This window comes from Dysidea avara, chromosome 1 (genome assembly GCF_963678975.1).
Source record: "Dysidea avara chromosome 1, odDysAvar1.4, whole genome shotgun sequence".
Taxonomy (NCBI): domain Eukaryota; kingdom Metazoa; phylum Porifera; class Demospongiae; order Dictyoceratida; family Dysideidae; genus Dysidea; species Dysidea avara.
In genome coordinates this window covers 11,014,408-11,039,331 of record NC_089272.1, presented here as the reverse complement: position 1 = coordinate 11,039,331, position 24,924 = coordinate 11,014,408, and the positions used below count along the sequence as shown (strand labels likewise).

At 37.6% G+C, this 24,924-nt stretch overlaps 1 protein-coding gene across 2 annotated transcripts in view; it reads right to left on the bottom strand.

Moving 5' to 3' along the window:
* Window positions 1-24,924, bottom strand: part of LOC136256193 (AMP deaminase 2-like) — a 201,193-nt gene that overhangs the window by 140,261 nt on the left and 36,008 nt on the right. For both annotated transcript variants that reach the window (XM_066049141.1, XM_066049144.1), the window contains exons 5-7: window positions 24,330-24,459; window positions 23,801-23,932; window positions 21,154-21,216 (exon numbers count right to left, since the gene is read on the bottom strand). In XM_066049141.1, coding sequence (XP_065905213.1) covers window positions 21,154-21,216; window positions 23,801-23,932; window positions 24,330-24,459 — 325 coding nt within the window. The remainder of the gene's footprint in view (window positions 1-21,153; window positions 21,217-23,800; window positions 23,933-24,329; window positions 24,460-24,924) is intronic.

The window sequence follows — 24,924 nt, the reverse complement described above, 5'->3', positions numbered from 1 at the left end:
CACAAATCAACCTGTAGAGAGATAAGCTAGAAACAAATCACCCTGCAGAGAGTTCAGCCACAAGCAAAACACCCTGTAGAGAGTTCAGCGACAAAGAAACCACCATGTAGAGAGTTCAGCTGCAAACAAATCACCTTATAGAGAGTTCAGCTACAAACAAATCACTCTGTAGAGAGATCAGCTAGAAACTGGACACAATGTAAGGAGTTCAGCTACAAGCAAATCACCCTTTAGTAAGTTCAGCTACAAACAAATCAACCTGCAGTGAGATCACCTACAAAAAAGCACCTTGTACAGAGTTCAGCTACAAACAAATTACCCTGTAGAGAGATCGGCTACAAACAAATCAACCAGTTGAAAGATCAGCTACACACAAATCAACTTGTAGAGAGATCAGCTACAAACAAACCACCCTGTAGAGAGATCAGCTAGAAACTAGACACAATGTAAGGAGTTCAGCTACAAGTATATCACCCTGTAGAGAGTTCAGCTAAAACAAATCAACCTGCAGAGAGATCAGCTACAAATAAATCACTTTATAGACAGTTCAGCTACAAACAAATTACCTTGTAGAGAGATCGGCTGCAAATTAATCAACCTGCAGAGAGATCAGCTACACACAAATCAACTTGTAGAGAGATCAGCTACAAACAAATCACCCTGTAGAGAGATCAGCTAGAAACTAGATACAATGCAAGGAGTTCAGCTACAAGCAAAATCACCCTTTAGTGAGTTCAGCTACAAAGAAATCAACCTGCAGTGAGATCACCCATAAAAACGCACTTATACAGAGTTCAGTTACAAACAAATCACCCTGTAGAGAGATCAGGTAGAAGAATTCACCTTGTAGAGAGTTCAGCAACAAAGAAACCACCATGTAGAGAGTTCAGCTGCAAACAAATCACCCAGTAGAAAGATCAGCTAGAAGAAGTTACCTTGTAGAGAGTTCAGTTACAAAGAAACCATCATATAGAGAGTTCAGCTACAAAGAAATTACCCCGTAGAGAGTTCAGCTAGAAGAAGTCACCTTGTAAAGAGTTTAGCTACAAAGAAACCATCATGTACAGAGTTCAGCTACAAAGAAACCACCTGTACAGAATTCAACTACAAACAAATCACCCTGTATAGAGATCAGCTAGAAGAAGTTACCTTGTAGATAGTTCAGCTACAACAATTCACCCTGTAGAAAGATCAGCTAGAAGAAGTCACCTTGTAGAGTGTTCAGTTACAAAGAAACCATCATGTAGAGAGTACAGCTGCAAACAAATCACCCTGCAGAGAGTTCAGCTAGACGAAGTCACCTTATAGAGAGTTCAGCTACAAAGAAACCATCATGTAGAGAGTTCGGCTACAAAGACACCACCATGTAGAGAGTTTAGCTGCAAACAAATCACCTGTAGAGAGTTCAGCTAGAAACAAAATACCCTGTAGAGAGATCAGCTAGAAGAGGTTACCTTGTAGAGAGTTCAGCTACAAAGAAACCATCCTGTATATAGTTCAGCTACATTTCAAGTCACCCAGTAGAGAGATCAGCTGCAAAAAAAATCCTGTGGGGAATAATGGGCATGTAATAAATATATGTATATAATTTGTATAATTACTAATAAAATCAAAAATAATTGAAGTACTAAAATTCTTCTTTAAGTTGTTTTCTTCTTCCTGTGTTAAAGAAAAAAACATATGGGTTAAAAAAGCCCCAAAGCCAGCAATAGGCCGGCTTTGCAGTATACAAATACAAAAAGAAGTGATATCTAATCAAAAACAGCCAAGCTGTAAAAAAAGGTGCGGCCCCCAAAAAGGCCATGGTGAAAAAAGATGTGAAATCCAAGGTGGCGGCCAAGAAATGGCTGTGATGGTAGGTTAATGGTTACATTTTAATACCGACAATTCAGGTGAATTTTGTGCCGCTTGGTCTTGGCACCAAATTTACCTGAATTGTTGTTATTAAAATGTAACCATTAACCTACCATCACAGCCATTTCTTGGCCGCCACCTTGGATTTCACATCTTTTTTCACCATGGCCTTTTTTGGGGGCCGCACCTTTTTTTACAGCTTGGCTGTTTTTGATTAGATTGTATAAACATGTATTCCTCAAAAGTTATGTGCAGGTTTAACTAATTAAGGGTTAACAGAAACCCAGCTAGTAGTCACATGATCTTTATTATACAAATTGAATTGTCATTATAGTGCACATGCACAGTGGAGATATGGATGATATATGTGACCAGATCTGCAAGAACCCCTAATGTTAGCATATTTATTGAATTCCATTTTATTACATCCAGATAGCCAAAGGAATGGTCAACCAAAGTTTCAGCCAAGAACTTTCAAAGTTACAGCACTACAAAGTGGCAACAACAGAAAAATAGATTTGTACAATGACAATATGTAAAATAAACTACAGGTGTTTAATTAAATGATCATAACTTATGAATACATTCCTTTACCAAGATGCAACTTATACTACCAGGTTCTCCATGAACAGATGGATCCATTACTAGGTTAGTGTTGTCTTCCAGTGTGAAGAAAAAAATGTGAGGAATAAATGATAACAAACCACTTGTTCAATGCAAGGTAAGCTAATGTTCATATCTTCTGTCTCCTTGGAATACTGACACGAAACAAGGATTTTCCATCTTCTCTTGCTTTGAGGATCGCAATGCTACCAGGGATTTTTATGTTATTACCACCCTTCATCATGAAACAAGCACTCAAAAGCTTTACCTTTTTTTTAAATTTTATAAATATTTCACTCACTGCATTTATTGCATTCCACTGTAAAATTAGGCTTGCACTAACATGTGGGATTTTCTTGCAGATCCAGTCACATATGGGTGGCAGATGATTATCAAAAATATTCTTTCTTAGCAGCAAGGATATTCGCAATACTTGTTATGTAACCATTTTATCAGGAAATTCATGATGAGTAGTAACATGGTGTTAGCAAATTCTTTAACTAATGTTAATGGTTATAAAGTTATGCATGCAATCTGTCCACTATATTGGAGATTGGCTGTCAAAGGGTTACACAAGGTCAATCAATTCTGAACTTAGAATGGGAATATTATTGTCTGGTGTATAGTAGTAGCACAACACCAACTCCTTAACTTTGCAGACACCATACTAGATACCAACATACACATTAGTACTATAACAGTTACCTTGTCTTCAAAGCCACTCATGACCACACTATTCCTGGCTAGTTCACACATGTCACAAGGACTCAACTTCCACACTTGAGCTGCTATACTGTACTCCTCCATCAGTGGCTCCTAACAATTTAATGGTGTGTGGTAAAACTACAACTACCAGTACAGTGACCCTACAACCTTGTGACTACATACCTTAGTGAAGTGAAACTGTAGTGGGTCATCAGTAGATAGAGAGACAAGTAGTCCACGGGCATGATAGACTGGTAGAGGATTACGATGATACTCCAGGAACAAACTGTTGTTGCTCAATGGAGACATGGCAATACCAACTTGTGCTAAATAGTAGAGGTACTGCATTGCTGGAGCCTGCCAGGAGAGAAGCCAGGAGAGAAGCCATTCATGATAAATTATACTATATGCAGTGTATCAAATTATTATATGTGACCCACTGAGCAAAAACCCGACTCGTTTGCATAATTATTATTTTTGAGATAAATGTTAAATGCATTGGGTAAAATATGTGTGCTACATAAATAATTTTACGTATGTTTTAATTGCTCCAGGAAACAGAAAAATTGAGATACCTAATAACCTCTCATGGAGAGTAAGAATATATTTGTTTTGTTTCTGTCACATGAACCAAACATGAGTTACGTGTGTTTGTTTAGTTCCGGTAAAATGTAATTTTATTGTTGCTATTTCCGGCTAAGCTTGAACAGCCTTCTTGTTTGATAGCATGGGTATATTTAGGCCCAAAAATATATCTTGATGAATGCCCAAGTTCATGGTGAATAGAATGACACAAGTCCCAACTCTGTAGTCCATTGCACTTGAGACGTAAACAAACACCTGTAATTTTTTTCCCGTACAGGCATGCACTGTACAAATCGATTGTTTAGCTTTTTTTGTTGTCTATCGTTGTAACTACAAAAGCTCTTACCAGATAAGGCTAAAAGTTTAACAGCCCATTGGGTTTTCACTCTAGACAACAAAAAGTGATAAAATGAAGCTCAAGGAAAATGCAAACAAGTCGGGGTTTTGCTTAGCAGGTCACATATGTATACACACACAAATATCTATGTACATATGTGACTGGCTGAGCAAAACCCCATTATGTTTTTAAAATGCCTATTTGCTATGAAATATGCTGGATAAATCTGTCGGATAAATCTGTTCTTTATAAAAGTTTCTGCATACATTAAACACTCTAGTACGCAGTGAAACTATGGGCTCAAAATCAGTAATACCTATACACCATTGGATTTGCTTTTAATGGATAGTAAGAACAATTTAGTTTTGTATCCATACACTTAAGGACACATGCATGATTAAAGCATCTGTTTGCTTTGCAGTAGAAATAAAGTTTTCCATCACCATCTTATTGAAGTAGCCTTCTTGTTTGTGTATACGGAAGACTCGGGAGGACTATAAGGAAAATACTATTATCATGATGGATTCACTTGTTTACAGTGAATAGACTGAGCCAAGTCCCATCTTCATAGCTTGTTTCAGTTGTGAAACATGACTGATTAATTAAGCACCTGTCATATAGTTGCTGTACAAATCAAATTTCTTGCTGTTCCAACTGTCATAAATAATGGATGACACTTCAGCAGTCCATTCCTCTGTTAAAAACAGAGAAGCAATAAAAGGATTTGGAAAGTGTTGGCATTTTTTTCCCAGCTGGTCACATATACTGTATCTATGTAATATCAAAGGTTATTACCTTCCTTAGCAGCAGACCATGAGAGATGTTTTGTGCTAGCAGAAATGATGTCATTAGATGATTAATTGGTCCAGCCTCCCCACAATGTGGTCTCAATACAAAGGGGTGTAGTTTTTGTAGCCTGAAAGATCACATTAAATGTATTAAACTTAAACATGCCAGGAAAAAGTATTAATGCACTCAACACCACAACTGCCATACAGCAAAATCAATTGTAAACACCTGTAGCATCACTTTCTAAGTGCGCTGTAGATTTTGTCGAACATTTTGGTAGTTTTTACAATCAATACATTGGGTACAATGCATGCTACAAAAACAATCTTATGCATGTTTTAACAGTAAACATCAAAATTGATATAACTAATAATTGTCCCTGTATTTATCCTGTAACAGTAACACTCTTAAGTGAATGGAAAGAGGGATAACCAGTCCCTCATGCAGGATTGTGGGAAGATGACATAATTGCACACTTTTTGATGGTCGATCATAAGCATTGTAGACTACCTTTGAAGCAATATTGACACCACTAATGAAGAGAAACAGTAAGGAGATGAATTATATAGGTCAAAGTGGCATATAATATATACTACTTTTGTATGCCTCGAATCAGCATCCTCGTGTGCATGCGCACTTGTTGAAACACCTGCAAACCAGACTTGGAGATAATTGCTCAGACTGTAAACAGGTCAGCAATGTTTATTGTGTTCTTAGAAACAGTACTAGACTGATCAGTTGTGAAATTCTACATGTGGTTTTGCACTTTAAAGTTATATAATGGCCTTGTGGTTGAAAAATTTAACTCTTGAAATTAAACACTCACACAGTACGTAAGTGTCTAGTACAGTGTAAATACTTCAAATAACTTAATGGCTTCTAAATACACACCTCAAGAAAAGTATTGATATGAGAAATCAATGCATTAATATGACTTTTTTTCATAAAGATGATGAGCAGTATAATTGAAAATAAAAGGAAAGGCAAGGCGCAGTGGGAAAATACTTGACAGAATCCCAAAGCCACATCCCAGACATGAGTTAGTTATGGCTTAAAATCATCGCTGTAAAATGCGTTGTTTAACCTCTAGCATTGTTGTGGATTGGGTTCAGGCCAAGTGAAAACCAAGCAAGCTAATGTGAATACCTCATTAACAACTAAACTTCAAAGCATACTATAGTTTAAATATAGTTATGTTACTACCATAATTATCACACTTTCCTACACAAATACACAAAAACCTGTCCCACCTCCTAAGCTTGTTGATTTGTGTGATGTTAGAATACATGTAATAGAGGTAGTAGGAATATGGTGGGTTGTCTGCACTATCCCAGTCTTGAGGTGGTGGACTGTCACCGGAGAATACGTGTGGCTCCAATTTACTCTCATCACCCACACTGTCAAACCCTATCACCTACAGTAAACAATATAATGTGACAATCAACATAACAAAATCAAATCTTTGAACTGCTTGGATATCTGTATGAGCACACCACTTCCCAGTATATTGCTCTGGCAATTAGTGATGTGTGATATACCTGAAAGAGCGTATCTGTATCTAACAGCTGTGTAGTCACTGATACAATACAATACACAATATAGTGTAGCCCTATGTGTTATTAAATGTGTGGGTTGCTAATACATTTTCATAGCTAAGTCACATCCATTAAAGTTATATAACAAACAAGCTTAAAAATAGTTCAGGAAAGTGGTAAACAATCCACTACATTGTTTTAGTGCAAAAATACAGATTTTTTTTATTAAGTTTAATTAAATGCATGATTGGCAGACAATTTTTCATTGTTTAGAGCCAGCTATGTATTACTCCACTGCACAGTTATATAATAAGTTTAAAGAGTCTAGGAAACTGGTAAACAACCAAGCCACACTGTTGAATATTACAAAACCACACTTTCACATTTCCATGATGGCACAATCAAAATATTAATATGTGAGCATGGTGTTGGTATCGTGATACAGTCAGAGTATCATAATATTCTGAGTATTGTACATCACTGCTGGAAATATAACCCCAAACAGTGCCCATGCAAAACAGTATCAAGACACACGATAGTGTGTTGTGTGGCCCAAGAAGCCGGCGCGCCACACCGTGGGTATATTGACAGGAAGAAAGCATCATTTTCACACCTTTGTATCTACGTGATCCTTTGTCTGATTGGAACTAACTTTGCTGTAGAGTTGCTCGCCAGTTAGGGGAGTCCACATTCCAAATGTGAAGGAAATCATCCCAGCCATTTCCGAGATACGAACGGCCAAAGTTTCATTTTTTTGTTTGTTCTTTTTTTTTCCTCTCTTTTTCTTCATCTTATTGCACACTTCACACAAATTGCTATAAAACACAAATGCGTTATCCAATCACCTTGAAATTTCGCACATAAAACAGGAGTCCAAAGGCGAATCCTAATGCCAAATTTGATGCAAATCCAATGAATGGTTCAAGATATATTACCAAATATTCAAGTAAAACAAGATCGAATTGTTGCCATGCCTACAGGGTAAACTGCTTCATGGAATGAGTTGAAAATCGGTTTGTGGATAGGTCAACCATTGTAGGAGTGCCTTTTGGTGGTTTGAAAGTAATCGAAATAAAGATCATGGATATATGACTCGAAACCAAAGGTGTATAACAATTGCACAATTGAGATTCGTGAATATAAATACCAATATTTTTCAGAGAAATGAGCTGAAAATCATTATGTAGCTGGAATAATTGTAGAAAGCCCTTGCAGTAGTACAGAAGAATCGGATTACAAACCACTGAGTTATGATTCAAAAGTTAACTACGTGTAGCAAATGCGAGATCGAGATACTATAATATAACAGTCACCCTATTAGAGCATTCAGCTACGTTTACAACTTACTCCATTATAGAATTCTATTACATTGCAAGTTACTCTGTAGGGAGTTCAGCTACAAAAAGTTAATCTTATAGACAGTTCAGCTACAATCAAGTCACCCTGTAGAGAGTTCTGCTACAAATATATTGCTCTAAAGATTCAGAACATTACAAGTCACACTGAAGAGAGTTCAGCTATCAATAAGTCATCCTGTAGAGAGTTCAGCTAAAAACAAGTCGCACTGTAGAGAATTCAGCTACAAACAAGTCACTGCGTAGAGAGTTCAGCCACAAAGAAACTACCCTGTAGAGAGTTCAGCCATACAAACAAGTTACCCTATAGAGATCAGCTACAAACAAGTAATCCTGTAGAGAGTTCAGCTACAAACAAGTCACTCTGTAGAGAATTCTGCTACAAACAAGTCACCGTGTAGAGAGTTCAGCAACCAAAAAACCACCCTGTATAGAGTTCAGCTATACAAACAAGTTACTCTATAGAGAGATCAGCTAGAAACAAATCACCCTGTAGAAAGCTCAGCTATAAACAGATCACCCTGTAGAAAGTTCAGCTAGAAACAAGTCACCCTGTAGAAAGATCAGCTAGAAACAAGTAATCCTGTAGAGAGATCAGCTAGAAGACGTCACCATGTAGAGAATTTAGCTACAAAGAAACTACCCTGTAGAGAGTTCAACTACAAACAAGCTACCCTATAGAAATCAGCTACAAACAAGTAACCCTACAAACAAGTCACCATGTAGAGAGCTCAGCTACAAACAAATCATCCAGCAGAGAGTTCAGCTACAAACGAATCACCCTGTAAAGAGTTTAGCTACAAATAAATTACCCTATAGATAGATCAGCTAGAAACAAGTCACCCGTAGAGAGTTAAGCTACAAAGAAACCACCCTGTAGAGAGTTCAGCTACAAACAAGTTACCCTATAGAGAGATCAGCTAGAAAGAAGTCACCCTGTAGAGAGCTCAGCTACAAACAAATCACCGTGCAGAGAGTTCAGCTACAAAACAAATCACCCTGTAGAGAGTTCAGCTACAAACAGATCACCCTGTAGAGAATTCAACTAGATACAAGTTATCCTATAGAGAGGTCAGGTCATCTTGTAGAGAGATCAGCTAGAAGAAGTCAGCTTGTAGAGAGTTCAGCAACAAAGAACCCACCCTGTAGAGAGCTCAGCTACAAACAAGTTACCCTTATATAGAGATCAGCTAGAACAAGTCTACAAACAAATCACCCTGTAGATATTTCAGCTACAAACAGATCACCCTGTAGAGAGATCAGCTAGAAACCAGTGGCCTGTAGAGAGTTCAGCTACAAAAACAAATCACCCTTTAGAGAGATCAGCCAGACAAAGTAATCCTGTAGAGAGATCAGCTACCTGTAAAACAAATTACCCTGTAGAGAGTTCAGCTACAAAGAAACCACCCTATAGAGAGTTCAGCTACTGCATAAACAAGTTACCCTGTAGAGAGATCGGCTAGAAACAAGTCACCTTATAGAGAGATGAGCTACATGTAGAAACTAGACACAATGTAGAGAGTGCAGCTACAAGCAAGTTAGTAACCCTGTAGAGAGATCAGCTAGAAACAAGTAGAGATCAGCTAGAAACAAGTAGAAATCAGCTAGAAACAAGTAGAGATCAGCTAGAAACAAGTCACCCTGTAGAGAGATCAGCTAGAAACAAATCACCTTGTAGAGAGTTCAGCTACAAATAAATCACCCTGTAGAGAGTTCAACTACAAGCAGATAACCCTGTAGAGAGTTCAGCTAAAAACAAGTCATCCTGTAGAGAGAACCCTAGCCTTGTAGAGAGTTCAGCTACAAGCAAATCACCCTGTAGAGAGTTCAGCTACATTTCAAGTCACCCAGTAGAGAGATCAGCTACAAACAAGTTATCCTGTAGGGAATAATTGGCATGTAATAAATATATATAATTTGTATAACTACTGATAAAATCAAAAATAGTTAAAGTATTAATAATCTGCTTTAAAGCTTTTTCTTCTTCCTATGGTGAAGCAAAAAAAAGATAGGTTAAAAAAGCCCCAAAGCCAGCCATTGGGGTATACAAATAAAAGAAGTGATATCTAATCCAAAACAGCCAAGCTGTAAAAAAAGAGTGCGGCCCCCCAAAAGGCTATGGTGAAAAAAGATGTAAGATGTGAAATCCAAGGTGGCAGCCAAGAAATGGCTGTGATGGTAGGTTAATGGTAAAAATTTCTGATGACAATTCAGGTGAATTTGGTGCCGTTTGGTATATACATCAAACAATAATTGAACATAATTCAAGAAGTAATTATCAAACTAGACATTATGAATCGTACATAAGGATGTGAAAAATAATGGCAATTTACAAAGTACATACATAATTCACAACACTGATAATATGTAAAAATAATTATAATATTTTGCAACATTTTATGTGAAAAATGATTTGGAGAAGTTTGATGGCTTACAGATAAGCTGAAAAGTCACTTAAGAAGCATTGGAGAAGCATTTTTCAAGGCAACATTTATCTTCAAAGTCATGATCTCGGAGCAGTTCTCACTACAGAGACCATTCATACCACCAGACTTAAGTGACCAGAGGGGCATCACCACCCCAGAGTAGACCATGTGGCTGCCAAGAAAGATGCTTGAAGAGCTTCATTGACAATGATGCAACACTACATACATGCAATTCTGACATCAAGCCTGATGGACCATCCAGCCACTCGACTTCTCGCACCCTCCCTGTTTGGGCAAGAGTTTATCCAAAAAATCAAAGCAGTAAGTGAATCAACTGAAGGAAATGTGGTCCACTCTCGACATGGCAAAGTTATTTTTCTTTTAGACTAGGATCCCCAACAGCTGGGGGATCATTCTCACAAGCAAATCACAAGGAGAAGCATAGAAGATGAGCCTGTCAAGTCAGTGAACAATGTCCCAGAAGAACACATGGAACAGGTGACTCAAGTGCACATAATTTTGAAAAAGTACTCTTTCAAACCAGACTCTGTAGAACATTCTCACAAGCTAGCTCATTGCTTGGACCAGAGAGTACCAAACACAATACTACGACATTTTGTGGCAAAGCCACACCAAGAGTTACTACCAACTCCTCCACATTACACCTCAAAGCCAGTCACACTAATGCAGAAAAATCCAAACTCCTCCAAAAGGTGATAGAGCTTAGGAAGTGTCCCTCTGAGAGAGACTTCATATTTCTGCTCCCCAAACAAAAAAGAGGTTGGGGGTCATGAAAATCATCAACCTCAAAGCTTTAAACAATTTTGTACATACAGTAGCGATCAAAAAAGTTCCAGTTACATTTTCCTAACGTTGTAACAAATGCAACGCAAACACTCCACTTAGAAAATGCAAACGTAATGCAAATGGAATGCAACCACATCACTGGCAAAAAGGAGTATACAATGGTACAAACCTACATCAAACTACAACAGTACAATGTAGGCTTAGCCATTAATAATAACAGCCCTGTCTATACAATTTAGCTACGTAATAGTCAAAGATTATTATGATTATTGTCTGTAATTTTGCCTAATAGCAAGTGAATGGTATTAAACTACGTCTAACTTGTACACTATATGATGGCTACTATAGTTTATATAGCTGTTTCTAACCCATGTGTGTCTATTTCTTTTCACCCAACTAGAGAACTACACCTTATTTTGCCAGCAGCAGCAGCGGCGGCGGTGGCAGCAGCAGCAGCAGCAGAAAGGGAAGAGGAATTAAAGCCAACTGGCCAACCTACTGCCTGAAGACAAAACTCTTATATAGCTAGAAATATTCATACTAAAATCATTATGAGGAAATTTGTTTTATGTAGCCAAGTAGCGGCTCTGCCACACCTCACGAAGTAAAAACTCATCATTTAAACCCCATGGCTAAAACCCAATTAGTGATTTGGCAGCTCGGGCTCAGACTTATGTTTTCACTGGTTCGCTTAATTATTTTGTATCTCATGTAACTCATGGCAGCCCTTATGGATATATCCTGAGCAGTATAGTTGCCTTGTAGACTTTTGAGCCCAGTCATAGCCTGTCAGTGCACGAATCTCTTCAATAAATATGACATGCAAATGTTTGTGTGTGTGTGTGTGTGTGTGTGTGTGTGTGTGTGTGTGTGTGTGTGTGTGTGTGTGTGTGTGTGTGTGTGTGTGTGTGTGTGTGTGTGTGTGTGTGTGTGTGTGTGTGTGTGTGTGTGTGTGTGTGTGTGTGTGTGTGTGTGTGTGTGTGTGTGTGTGTGTGTGTGTGTGTGTGTGTGTGTGTGTGTGTGTGTGTGTGTGTGTGTGTGTGTGGTTTTCAGTCCAGCTCCTCCGCGACATTGGCTAGACTTCCTAGCAGCTCACCATAGGTGCTGTCAACGAATCTAAATTATATGAATGCACAGACACAAAAAAAGATAGCTTTATGATAGCTAACCTGATATATAGACTGTCATGCCGTTATTAGTTAGTACCTAGCCTTCCATCAATGCTCTGTAAACTAGTTAGCTAAAAACACATGGAAACTGCAACACAGCCACAATGTAAATGCACCATTTAGAGAACGCAATACAATTGCAGAACAACCCAACGCAGATGCAATGGGAGCTTTTTTTTACAGCTACAATACCTTCCTGGAGAGCACTTACTTAAGCATCACACCATGAAAGACCTGGCAGCAAAGGCTGATCTAAAGGACACATACTCAACAATCCCATACACCAATCCTCCAATTGTAATACAAGGAGAAAGCTTAGATTTAAATTGTCTGCCTTTTGGCTTCTACTCAGCTTTGTGGGTGTTCACAAAGACCAGCCTCAGCTGTACTACACCAGAAGGGAGCCCAAATATGTAAACGAGCTCAGTGCTTTGTCTTTCTGTCAGAGGTGGCCAATTTGGGTACTGGCAACTTAATTGAAGTGCCTTGGCTATCCTGATGTGTTTCTGTGATGTCACGAAGTGGGGTAAGTGCAATAAGTACAGTGTACGTACGTTTGATTGTATTGAAAGCCATATTTCTTTGTCCAACACCTTGGTTGTCAGTTTTAGTCTTGAGGTATATGTACGTAGCTGTACAGCTGGAGTGTCCAGGATGCTGCCACTTTGAGGAGGGGTTGAGCATTCTTTATTTTCAAGTGGGTGGGACCGTTACTATGCTCAACTTCACCGTTTCAAATAATTCTGAATTGCTGGCAACCACTCCATGTTCTGAGCCATTTATGAATTATATTTCAGAAGAAGGCTTAGTCTTGCATATCAACAGTAATGTTTTTGTACGTAGCTGTTTGAAGACTGTGTTGGCTAAGCACTGCTCTTCCAAATAAAGGTTTCTTTTGGTCTGTGGTAAAACTGTGGATTCAGAATAGCATGGCTATAGAAGTCTGGCTTGAAAACTTCCTAGACAAGATTGTAGATGAAGGGATGTTGGCCAACTGTGTAGCCATGAAATTTCTCATGAACTTTCAGACAGGTAGACTACCTGTAAGTGCTGTATTGGTACCCTTTCTTGTAATGAAGTGCTAGAAGTTAGCATCCGGGGCTACATGCAGTACTAGAAAAAGGGATCAAGACCCTACTCAGAAAACTAGTGGTGCCACTTAGCAAATAGTATATCATAGTACTGGTTTGTTTTAGTCATACAGGAACTAAGCATGACCTCTGTAACTTCCTCCAAACTGTGCTGATCTCTCTATCTCTCCCTGGGATATACCATGTGTCTGGTTGTAGAAACATCAATGAGTTTTTTCTGTTGATCATCATATGTGCTTCTGTTGTGATCAGTTCATCAACGATACCATGGAATGGATCACACTGATATTACCAGCTATTCTCTTTGTTGGCTTGTTGAGTGTGCACTTGAGTGAGTGTAATGCCTACACACCAGGTACTAATGTGTCGGCATACCTCTTTAACGTGCCCACACTTGGAGAAATACATATAATGCTTTTGTGGATGAGTTTAAAGAGGGTACTGGGTAGACAGACGAGTTATCCATATCCAGTAGGCTATAGGTTTCTTTACTCTGTGGAATATTGAAGGAAACAGTTTCCAATCTGTCCTGTCTGTCTGCGACTGATGTTCAGTGTTGATTTGTTCTTTGCAAATGATTGCACTGCTAGCGTTGTTGTCAGCAATTCAAAGCAGTTGATATGAAGAGCTGCTTATAGGTATAGGAAGCGGGAGGGGGGGGGGGGGGGACTACAGCCATGGCTAGCCATTTCAAGTTATCTCTGAAGTATTCAACAATCTACCTACCACCAGCAATTCAGATTACTATATAATCACCTTTCTAACCAATCAGCAATCCATAAAGTAGTTATGAAACTAACTACCTGCAGGCCCTACTCCTCAGCAACACTTTAGAGTGAAAATCGTGATACGCACCTCTAAAATTAATTTTCGTGTTCAGCAGTGTTTTTTGTAACATAAAGGTTACCTACACAAGTAAGTATACACTACTGGTATGATTTTTACTGCTATTGTTTTCTGGGGCCCAGACCCCCTAGCTTAACAGGGTGTCTCACATGCTTTGCATATTCAACCATCATTAATCTTTACCATTGCCTAGCCCCCCAAACTATGAGGTGCTAGCTACGCCCATGTCAGCTGTATCCATGTTACTGTTCCCCTTGTGGTTTGAATTCTACAATAAACTTGCAGTGATACACTGGAGTTAACTATGATGTCTATCTCCCCTTTTCCATTCCAAATTATTTTAGACATCTCCTGTATCCCACCATTTTAGTTCTTCCAAGCTTAGCCTTGGTAAGGGTACAAAAAAGTTTTTAAAATTTATTTTGCCTAACAAATGTGCTAGCGTCTGGGTGGAGGTTTTATGCAACAGAATTTTGGAAAATCACCTTTATGGGTGCAGTCGACACATTGAATATTTTAGTTCTGAAACACAGCATTATAACTTAAATTCCTACCGATTTAAAGGTAGAATAAACCATAGATACCTTGAATTACTTAGAAATATTTGAAAACAATTTTCTATATATGCAATTTTCTGCTGATAACAGCACCATGCTAGTTTCAAAAATTCTATTTGTTTCAGGTGCAACTATAAGGGTGATTTTCCAAAATTTGGTTTCATATTTTCTGCTTGTATCTGTTTTATCATGGCAGAGAGAAGTCATATCTATAGCTTCATATTGATGGAGTTAACTGTGAGACCCAGCAACTCTATGGTCTGGTACCAAAGTGAGCACAAACCTCTCTGTGTTGATTAGCAGGTATTAAAGCTGCTATAATTACTTTAGTATGTTGTAGATGATACCAACATAGACAACAATGGTTCTGATAAGACAAGGGCTGTCATCACAAATTCCTGTATACCATTCTTAACCTGGAGGTAATGGTTGCAGCTAATCAAAAGGCTGCAGTGGGTGATTCAATTGCTGGTTTCATTATTATCTGGGGGATTATTTTATACTGAAATGTGACCATCTCAGCAAAAACTCACACAGTTTGCACAATTTCAGAATTTCCTTTTAAGTACTACGTATAAAGGACTGCTATTATATGAAGTATGAGAATATAATTGCCACTACTGGTACTGTATACAAAATACTGTATCTCTTAGGACTGTTATATAACAGGAAGAAAAGGAAAGCAAATAGAGTACATTTTCATTTAACACCAATAAAACATACAAAATCTGTAGTCTAATTTAATAGTACTGTGTGCATCTTACTCTGACCTGTTGTAGAAACTTGTGCAGTTTCGGATGAGACTTGGGATTAATGGAGACTTCATAGAGCGGCATGAACAAGTTGACCAGAGTCTCATTGAAGTTATTCAGCAGATTCTTTGAGCGATAAAGATGACTGTGGGTTTAGTTACACAAATACACAGCATGTAGTACAGTACAGTGGAACTTGTTTAAGCTAGTAACCTACGGACAAACTTTTACCTCATTAAGAAAGTGACTGTAGTGGACTACTACAATACTCATTGGGGGTATATTTTATAGACAGATGACCTTTCTAAATAAGTTGCCCTTAGATACATATGTCCAACTGTATACTGCATAATAACACTATACAAGAAGCAGAAAACTCAGTTTACTTGTGGTACAAACATTGATATTCTAAGAGTACAGTACATCTGTCTAGCAAAGAGCACCATGGTGGACCATATGAAGTTTTACTCACAGACTGGCTAGTATAAGGAGGGTATTATAATAATAAATTTGTTTGGTGCATGATTGTACCAATAACTTCCTTGGTGAACATAAATGTCCAGGACACACAATAATGTTTTGTATGGCAAAGTACAGTTAGTTTGGATGAGCAACAAACAAATGTTTACTTTACAGGAATCAAGAAAATGCTGTTTTCACACATCCGTAGTTTAATAGTGCCTGAACTGAAATTAGCTAGTTTTGCTATGGAAACTCCCTTGGTGTAGTGCACCTCCTATTTTAAATTTGAATCAAATCCGTCCAGCCACCACTGAGATATGTGCCTTCCAAGTTTATCTTAATTTCTTCATATTTTTCTTCATAATCCTCTTATGTATTCTTTTTTTTTTCTTTTTGCATGAAAATAACAATAACTCATGCATGCACATGCTTTAGTCAATGTACTTCATTTAGTCAATATATTTAAATTTGGAGGGCAGTAAAAGCATAATGCAGCATGCACATTTACAATATAATTTTTGCACAGATTGAGTTAAGAACAAGGGATCGGAGTTATGCACGATTTTAAACATTGCAAGAATGCTTTGTTACACCTACAGGGTGATCTGCTTGGTGGAAATTGGTCTGTAACTATCATAGTGCATACCTTTTGTGGAGTACTGTATAAAGAACATACCTACAAATGTGAAACAAGCACAATCGAGATACTCTATTAAAACAGTCACTGAGAAGTAAAAAAAATGTGCACAAAAAATGTCAGAAAAATTTTTCTCCATGGTTTGAACCATGGACCTCCACACTAGGGTTAGGTGATACTGAAAAAAGTGCACCATGATATATCATGAATTCTTCTTTTTCAATCAAGTCACTATGTACGTAGAGAGTCAATTCAGCCACAGATAGGTCATTCTGTAGTGTTCAGACTTGCTAAATTATCCTGTACATTCAGCTATACAAAACTCCCTGTACGGGGTTCAGTTGTGTAACAAGTCACCTTAATACATGTAGCTACGTACAACTACATGATCATCATTTTATTCAGTTTCAAATTTAAAATAATCACATAATAGATTCACACAAATAGCAGTCTTCGACAATTCCTGTAGTAAAGCAAAAAAGCCCCAAAGCCAACCATAGGCTGGCTTTGGGGCTTTCAATTACAAAAACTGATATCCTTACCAAAACAGCCAAGCTGTGAAAAAAGGGTGCGGAAAGGTGAAAAATTATGAAATCAAAGGTAATGGCCAAGAAATGGCTGCAATGATACTACCTCTGATTTCATAATTTTCACCCTGGCCTTTTTGGAGAGTTGCACCCTTTTTTCACAGCTTGGCTGTTTTGGAAAGGATATGAATATACCACAAGAATTTCCTGTGTAGCAAAATTGCAACTGGCAACAGAAATCATCTATAAGCAGCAGTGCTAAACACTTGACAATATCAGGTCAAATTTTGTTTAACTATTTATTTGTATGTACGTATCTCATAGCTAAAATATTATGGGAATTAGCATCATAGCTGTCATTTTATTGCCACCATCATTGATTTTGCAACTAGTAACACAGTTACATATTCTTAAAGATACTGCTGTTTTACATTTTGGCTGTTTTGGTCTATTTGTTCACTTACTATAGTCGTGGAACTTGGATCAGCCATCGCACATTCTCACAATACAGTTCATTATCAACTGCCCACTCTGCCAATTTGTCCCATTCATCCATTGATCTTCCATGCATGGAAATCCTCAGTTCAGCATTCTGATACTTGTTTTCCTCCAGGTCTGACATCACTTCCTGTGATACAGTATGATAAAATGGTAGCGTCGAGTCAATATAAAATAACACAATTTTCACACACTTACAACATTTTTACCCTGGAAGTTATTACCTATGTACTGTTAACTTAATACCTTCCTTCCATAGATACAATACCAAAGTTGAGATGAAATATTGAGAGTACTGTGTACTGTGTAGCAGAGGTCAACTCTAGAGTACTGTGTAGCAGAGATCACAGAGGTTTGTATTTGTGTGCCTAATAATATAGCAGCAATCATCTCAAAACTTCATAGTTAGTAGACATTGTTTGTTAAGCATATAGTAATTGAACTTTCAGAGCAACTCAAAGTACTTCTGATGCAAACTTTTTAAAATGACAAACATGACTGACTGCTGCCTTACAACAAACATAACACAACAATGTCCCATGCTACATACATCGCCTAATTTAAACATTGTTTCAGTTCAAGATTTATCTTTTGGTGCATAATAGCAGGTAAAAAGCACACATCATGGTCACTTTCTAAGCAAAGTGACCATGAACATCATGGTCACTTTCTAAGCAATTCACATAACACATTAATGATTTCATGCGCTGTCGATCAAATAACACTAGATCAATAACACGGGGTGCACATTTAGTCATGGAGTTGCAGCCTCATTCTCTGGCACTGTTCCTTCCTGCAATGCATAGAAGTTCATCAATGATGGATATACTACTGTACATAGTATTTACAAGGGAAATTAGGAATTTTTAATCTTGTAGCCTGGATCATTGCAATAAAAATTCTTAAACAAACTGGCAGGGAGATCACAACAAGAAATCCAAATTTAATCCTTACTTAGTGGCATAGCTAGACTTTCAGTGATGGTAGGTCATATAACACCTTCTTATCATCTTTGCCCAGCAAACACTTGCAATAATAAAATTAATATAAGTCCATCTCATTGTGGACTCTTAACCTGGCTTACAGTTAAACTCGTGATCACATGATACCAGGGATTAAACGAATTGATAGCTTTAGTTTGACATTGTGTAATTGGCTACCATTAGCTATGCATGGCAAAATTACAGCCAGTCAACTGCACACAGTGGTGATTATCATATTTACTTGTATTACAAAGCCATAGGGTAGTGTTGCGAGTTTGGATCACATGAGTTACGATATTTACTGATGATGGGGCCTGGAAAGCTGATGATGGGGCCTGGAAAGCTGATGATGGAGCACAGGCCCCAGTGGCCTCTAGTGTAGCTATGCAACTGTACTGTACTTTAACTAGCATGATTAAAGTAGGGTTTAAAAGTGCACATCAAATAAAGTTCCTAGCTAGTTGAGCATGCAATGACTACCTTATAAAATTTCTTCCATAAACTTTTATTTATTCTGAGTGTACACATATACGAATGTATACACACAAACACACATTATGTACATACATACATACATACACATACATACACGCACTAACTTTGATTAGACATGCAAAGAATTTTCCATGGATGTAATTGTCTGTTTTCATAAATATCTCCCTCAATGTTCTACTACCTACAAAAATTAGAGAACTGTATTAAAACCAACTGAACCATATATCACTAGTACCAAATGCCATCAAGGTTACACACAGCAACATGTGACCATCAATTTAATAATAACAAAATTCTAAAAAACATACAGTATACACACTGTTTAATATACATACATTCATATGTACTGTAGACAGTACAGTACAGTACATACCAATGGGATTATATTTCAAATCAAACTTGTCAAATCGATGAAATATGTTTCTATCCTACAAAATGAGAAACATACTTTATAACAGTGTACACATACACATGTATTAACTACATATGTCACAAGATGGTGTGGTGCTATGTACCAACACAAAATAATATTGTACTGTACATCAGTAATTACACACTTTAGTACATTATGAAATCAAAATTTTGTAATGAACATTAAATTATTATAATTCATTAAATAAGTTGAAAACAGGGGAGTACATTAGGAATTTTGAAAAAATATATATATTAATGCTGTAGGAGTGCTTTATCAAGACACACAGGTAGCCCAAGAAAGTCAGTGTACCACACTGTAGGTATATTGACAGGAAGACAGAAAACCTGATTTTCACTAATTCACAGTTCTGTAATCCCTTATATAAATAAAAGGAATTTTACAGAGACTTGCCTGCCTGGAAGAGATACCAAATAGAGGAGTTTAGCATAAGCAGAAATATTTAAATTGTTCTGTTAATTGCTGTCGTACAACCACTGGATACTATGGTTAGCCATAAAAATTCACAGAAACCATTGGGACACAGATGACCACAAACCCTAAAACCTTTGTAACTTATACAGAAACAAAAGGAGATACTCCAGTCTTCGTAAACAGCACTGGAAACTACATTGATTTCTACACATTTTGGAGGTTATCTGCTCATCATAAGTTATGTGATTGGTTAGTTACAAGCTGCTGAAGTTGAAAACCCTTGGTAAAAAAGTGTTCTGGTATCGAGGAATGCAAACAAATGCTTGTATCTATGTTTTGATCTAAGAACAACACAAGAACAAACATTAGGATCACCTGGATAGTGTCTGAGTGATTCTCAAGTAGAAGCTCGCAAGTATCAGCCATGGAAAGTATTGTTTTGTAAAATCATTAACTTTATGGCTCCTTAACTCAGTAACCCTTTATCCTATTAACAGCAGACAACCACGAAAGAAAGGGAAATCAAGGTAGTTCCTATCTATGTATGGAACATACCATAATATACTTTGTAAATAACTGAAGATTTATTGTTGCTATCGTCATTTTCCCAATGGCTTCAATATATTTTTATGGGCATCCAGAGCATCCAGCGGTTGTGCAATATACAATTAATGCTAATTGCATTCCCAGATGCTTATACTAAACTCTACTATTTGAAGGAAATAATTTCAGCTAATTCTGAGACACGAGCAACCAAAGTTTTGGTTTTTCCCTTCATCTACCTCTGCTACTTTTTGCATACTTTGTAAAAATTTTTTATAAATACAAACATATATCTAATCAAGCTGAAATTTGGCACACTTGAAGGATACGTTTGCAGGCAACCAGTGCCTGCAGCCAAGCACAGTAATCCAGTATAATTAAATTAACTAATTAACTTGTAGTGTCTGATGAAAGATAGTTGGTAGCGGAAGTTCGTGACATTTGCTGCATGGGCATAGTGGTCCTGTATGTATAAGTAAGTGCCTTAAAACTACAAATGCTTTTGCACGAAAACAAAGTGGCAATGGCGCCCCTCAAGGTAGTCACATGGTTAGTACAATATTTATCATTTATGCAGTCCTTCTTTATGTTACTATTGGAATCATTCATTCTCAGGTAGCACTGCCTTTGATACTTTGTTCTGTGCCATTTTAATTATAGCCTTTCTTTTCAGCTGTTCTATTTACCAGTAGCTTGTCAACTACATAAATAACTTCACACTACCACAGCACAAGTGTCAACAGTTCTTACAGCATGAACGTCAAGGTTGTCCACATTCAAGTCATATGCTTCAAACTGCAAATCATCAAATACCTATATACATGTAATAATGAAATTACATAACACACTGGAATAAATACAGTATGGTACGTAGTACTGTATAGTAGGGATCATGGAATTTAGGGGTTTCTTAATTGCCTGAGAATATTATAGAAAAACCAGTCTCACTTTTCCTTCATAACAGCTGGGCTTGGCATAACCAATCCCATAAACATATTCAGAGTCACCCCAAATCCTTCTAACAAGTTTCCATGAAATTTTTAATAAATATAATTTTCTGCTGACTGACTGCCTGATTGCCTGACTGATTTCTCCAGCCAAGTATCTGTAGCTTGACTATGGATCGATTTCTTCACTATTCAACTTTGCTTCACTTGAGACATGCCTTTTCTACAATACACGCATCATGGACCTACAATACAGTCCACTTACGTACATATATGTTCTCATTTCCACGTGTGGCCTGGCCACACATGTGATACACAACCATGCAGCCATGTTGTGTTTGCCATGCGTTTGTGCCATGCAGCAATTCGCATGGCACACAATATACCAAAAGTGTGTAGTATGCCGCACGTGGTGGCACTAAAACAGTGACCACAGGTGGACTAGAGCCTTCTCGATTTTAAGTCAAAGCCTGTCAGGCTGATATAATGCTGTAAGTATACACCTATAGGTATGTGTTCACCTTACCCAGCTTGCTGTATGCCCTTTAGCTATAGGTTGATAACCACACTTTGCCACTCCTTCCCTTCATTGATGTCATCACCAGCCGGACATGCCTGCCATACCGTGAAGGAGACTTCAAATTATCAAGCTGTAGTTCTCTTTTTTTGCTATGTATAATTTACTGTATAACTACAGTAATTGCTTAATAGCTATACTGGACTATACTAACAAATCAAGAGAAATCTAACTGCTTTACACTAAAGAAAATAATCAAGCAAAGTTTACCTGCCTGGTAATTTAATACAAGCTCTATGCGGCATACAAAATTTCAATCACAGGAGTATGGAAAGACAAACAAATACACATACACATACATACATACATACATACATACATACATACATACACTGAAACCTCTCTAATCTGACACCTCTGTAATCCAGAATACCTCTATAATCTGACATTGTTTTGTATACCAAAAAGATTTTTGTATGTAATACTACCTCATTAATCCACCATTCTTACTAATCCAACACAATTTTCTTATCCCAATGAGCGTCGGATTATAGAGGTTTCACTGTACATACATGTAAAGCACTTGCGTGGGTGAAGATCAAACAAATAAGAGTGCTATTATTTCCATACAGCACTGAAAGGAAAATACAGTACTGCATACAGAAAAGCACTGTTGATCACGTGCGTAATATTGTAATTCACCAGAAGTAGCCATAACAATGCCATCTGTTTGTTTCATGACCAAACTTGTATTATATAGACACTTACCGATAGTCTGATGGCTGAAAACCAACACGGTTCGAGTCTAAAAAATGAACGTTCTAAACAAAGATGACCAGAAAGCACTTTAAACCAGTTAAAGCACTGCCACTCTTGTGCAATATGGAAAATAGCACTCTGGCATGGTCTCGAGCTGAATACAGCACTTGGCTTCGCCTCGTGCTGTATTAGTCTCTCGCCCACACCTTTGTGCTATTTTTCCATATTGCTTTCATGGCGGTGCTTTAACTAGTATACATGCATACATACATACATACATACGTACGTACATGTAATAGTTGTAACATGGGCATGAGGGCTTTGCCTGATATGTATTCCCAACTGCCCAAGGGCATACACATCAGGCAAAGCCCGAAAGCCCCATGTTACAGCTAATACATAATACTTCCCATCAGTATCAGGCTGATAGCCTGCACAGAGCGATCAATCACCCAAGCCAATACGAGTGCAACCACTGGATATATCACTAGGATTTGTCCGTTCATCATAACCAAACGTAACCAGCAATGTATTAGCTGCTGACCCATAATCGAAATGTTTAGGCATTCATATATAATAAATCATGGAGAATTTCAGTTATGTGAGTTTAATGTTTTAATCAGTGTTGTTGAATCATTTATGAAATAATTATGGAGTTTACCAAAGGTCTACATACGTAGGTACACTTGCTTGTAGAGTGGTTACTTTGTGTAGAGTGGTAACTTCATCATAGGGGTGTGGTCCGTATTTAGAAACGTGTGGAAACGATTGGTGAATAAGCTATAGCACTAGTTCTCACCTTAGCCAGCGTTTTTCAACTCATGGGATAGCGAGGATAACAAAGCATTCTCCGTCTGAATGGTTTTCATGGCAAAATCCAAGTCGTGACATTAATCGATCCCCACAATCGATTTCGACCTTAACATCTATATAATCGCTGCCCAGTTGTAGCCCAGGCTTTATTTCATATATAGCCTGGCTAGCTGAGCTACATACAAAATGTAGTCCGGTGGCTCCCTGAGATGTGAAGTGTTAATACATACATACATACATACAAACACGTTTTTCGCAAAACGTTTTCAGGAAATCAGGCATGCACCCACAGCCAACCTGGGTCTGGCTGGCTGTGAGCACATGTCTGGTTTTACAAAAACACACTGTGCATACACATTACCTGCTTCAGTGTACGTTGTTCACCATTTTTATTAGTGACCACCATGTCATGTTGTGTCTTCATCTGTTTCTTTATGAATTGCAGCAAGTGTTTCTGGTTCATACATGATGCTGCATGTATATGAGTATCCACCTGAGAAATAAAATAATGTATAAAAATGCAGTATAGTATGACCACACAAGCACCACAAGGTACACACTACTGGTATGACATCATTTAAACCATCACTAAATGCCAAAGTATCACAAATAATTACATAATCTTTATGCAAATATTTATACACACCCAACAGTTTCACTATCAGATAGTACAGTAGTTAGATAGATATTAGATATATAGATAGGTGATGGATAGACAAACAAACAGATACATTGACTGATGATTAATAGATACAAAACAGACACACAGAATGTATTTAGTTTCTAATCAATGTAGGAAACCAGGCATACCCACAATTATTTAGCAGCTAGCTGTGAGTGGAATTACAAAGTATACTGCTATATCACTGTGATAATCTAAATATACGTACCTTGCGGACATTGTAGAAGTCACGATGTGGCACAGATTTTTGAGCAGCTAATTCTCTCACTTCGTTGAGCAAAACATGGAGATTGAAGCGTGCCTCCAAATAGCGTAGACGGCAATAACAGAATGACTTGCTAGTAATGGAAATGCCATACAATACACCTATTATTGTCAATAATATTATTACATCAAATGCCTAGGGGTTTACTCTACAATAAGGTACAGTATTTCTCACGGCTGAACAGTATTATAACAATTTAGTATCTCAGTACACCATGGAAATATTTAACACGTATAAGAAAAAACAAGTTGACGTTTACTTATGCTACTTTTAAAAACCAGGCGCCCATGCAGTTAATAGTATATCCCATTCTAGATAAATGGGCAGTTAATCAACCATGCATCATGAACCACGATAGTGGGTTCGTAATAGGGATCGCATATGTTTTTTGCAAAAACTCTAGTAGAATGCATGCCTAAAAACCACCTTGGAAAGCTGAATATCCTCCAACTCAAAACAACCCTCTGGTGGCTATTTGCAATGAGTATCGGTCCACTAGTAAGTATCAAGTGAAAAGGAAACAGTATGTGTATTTGGG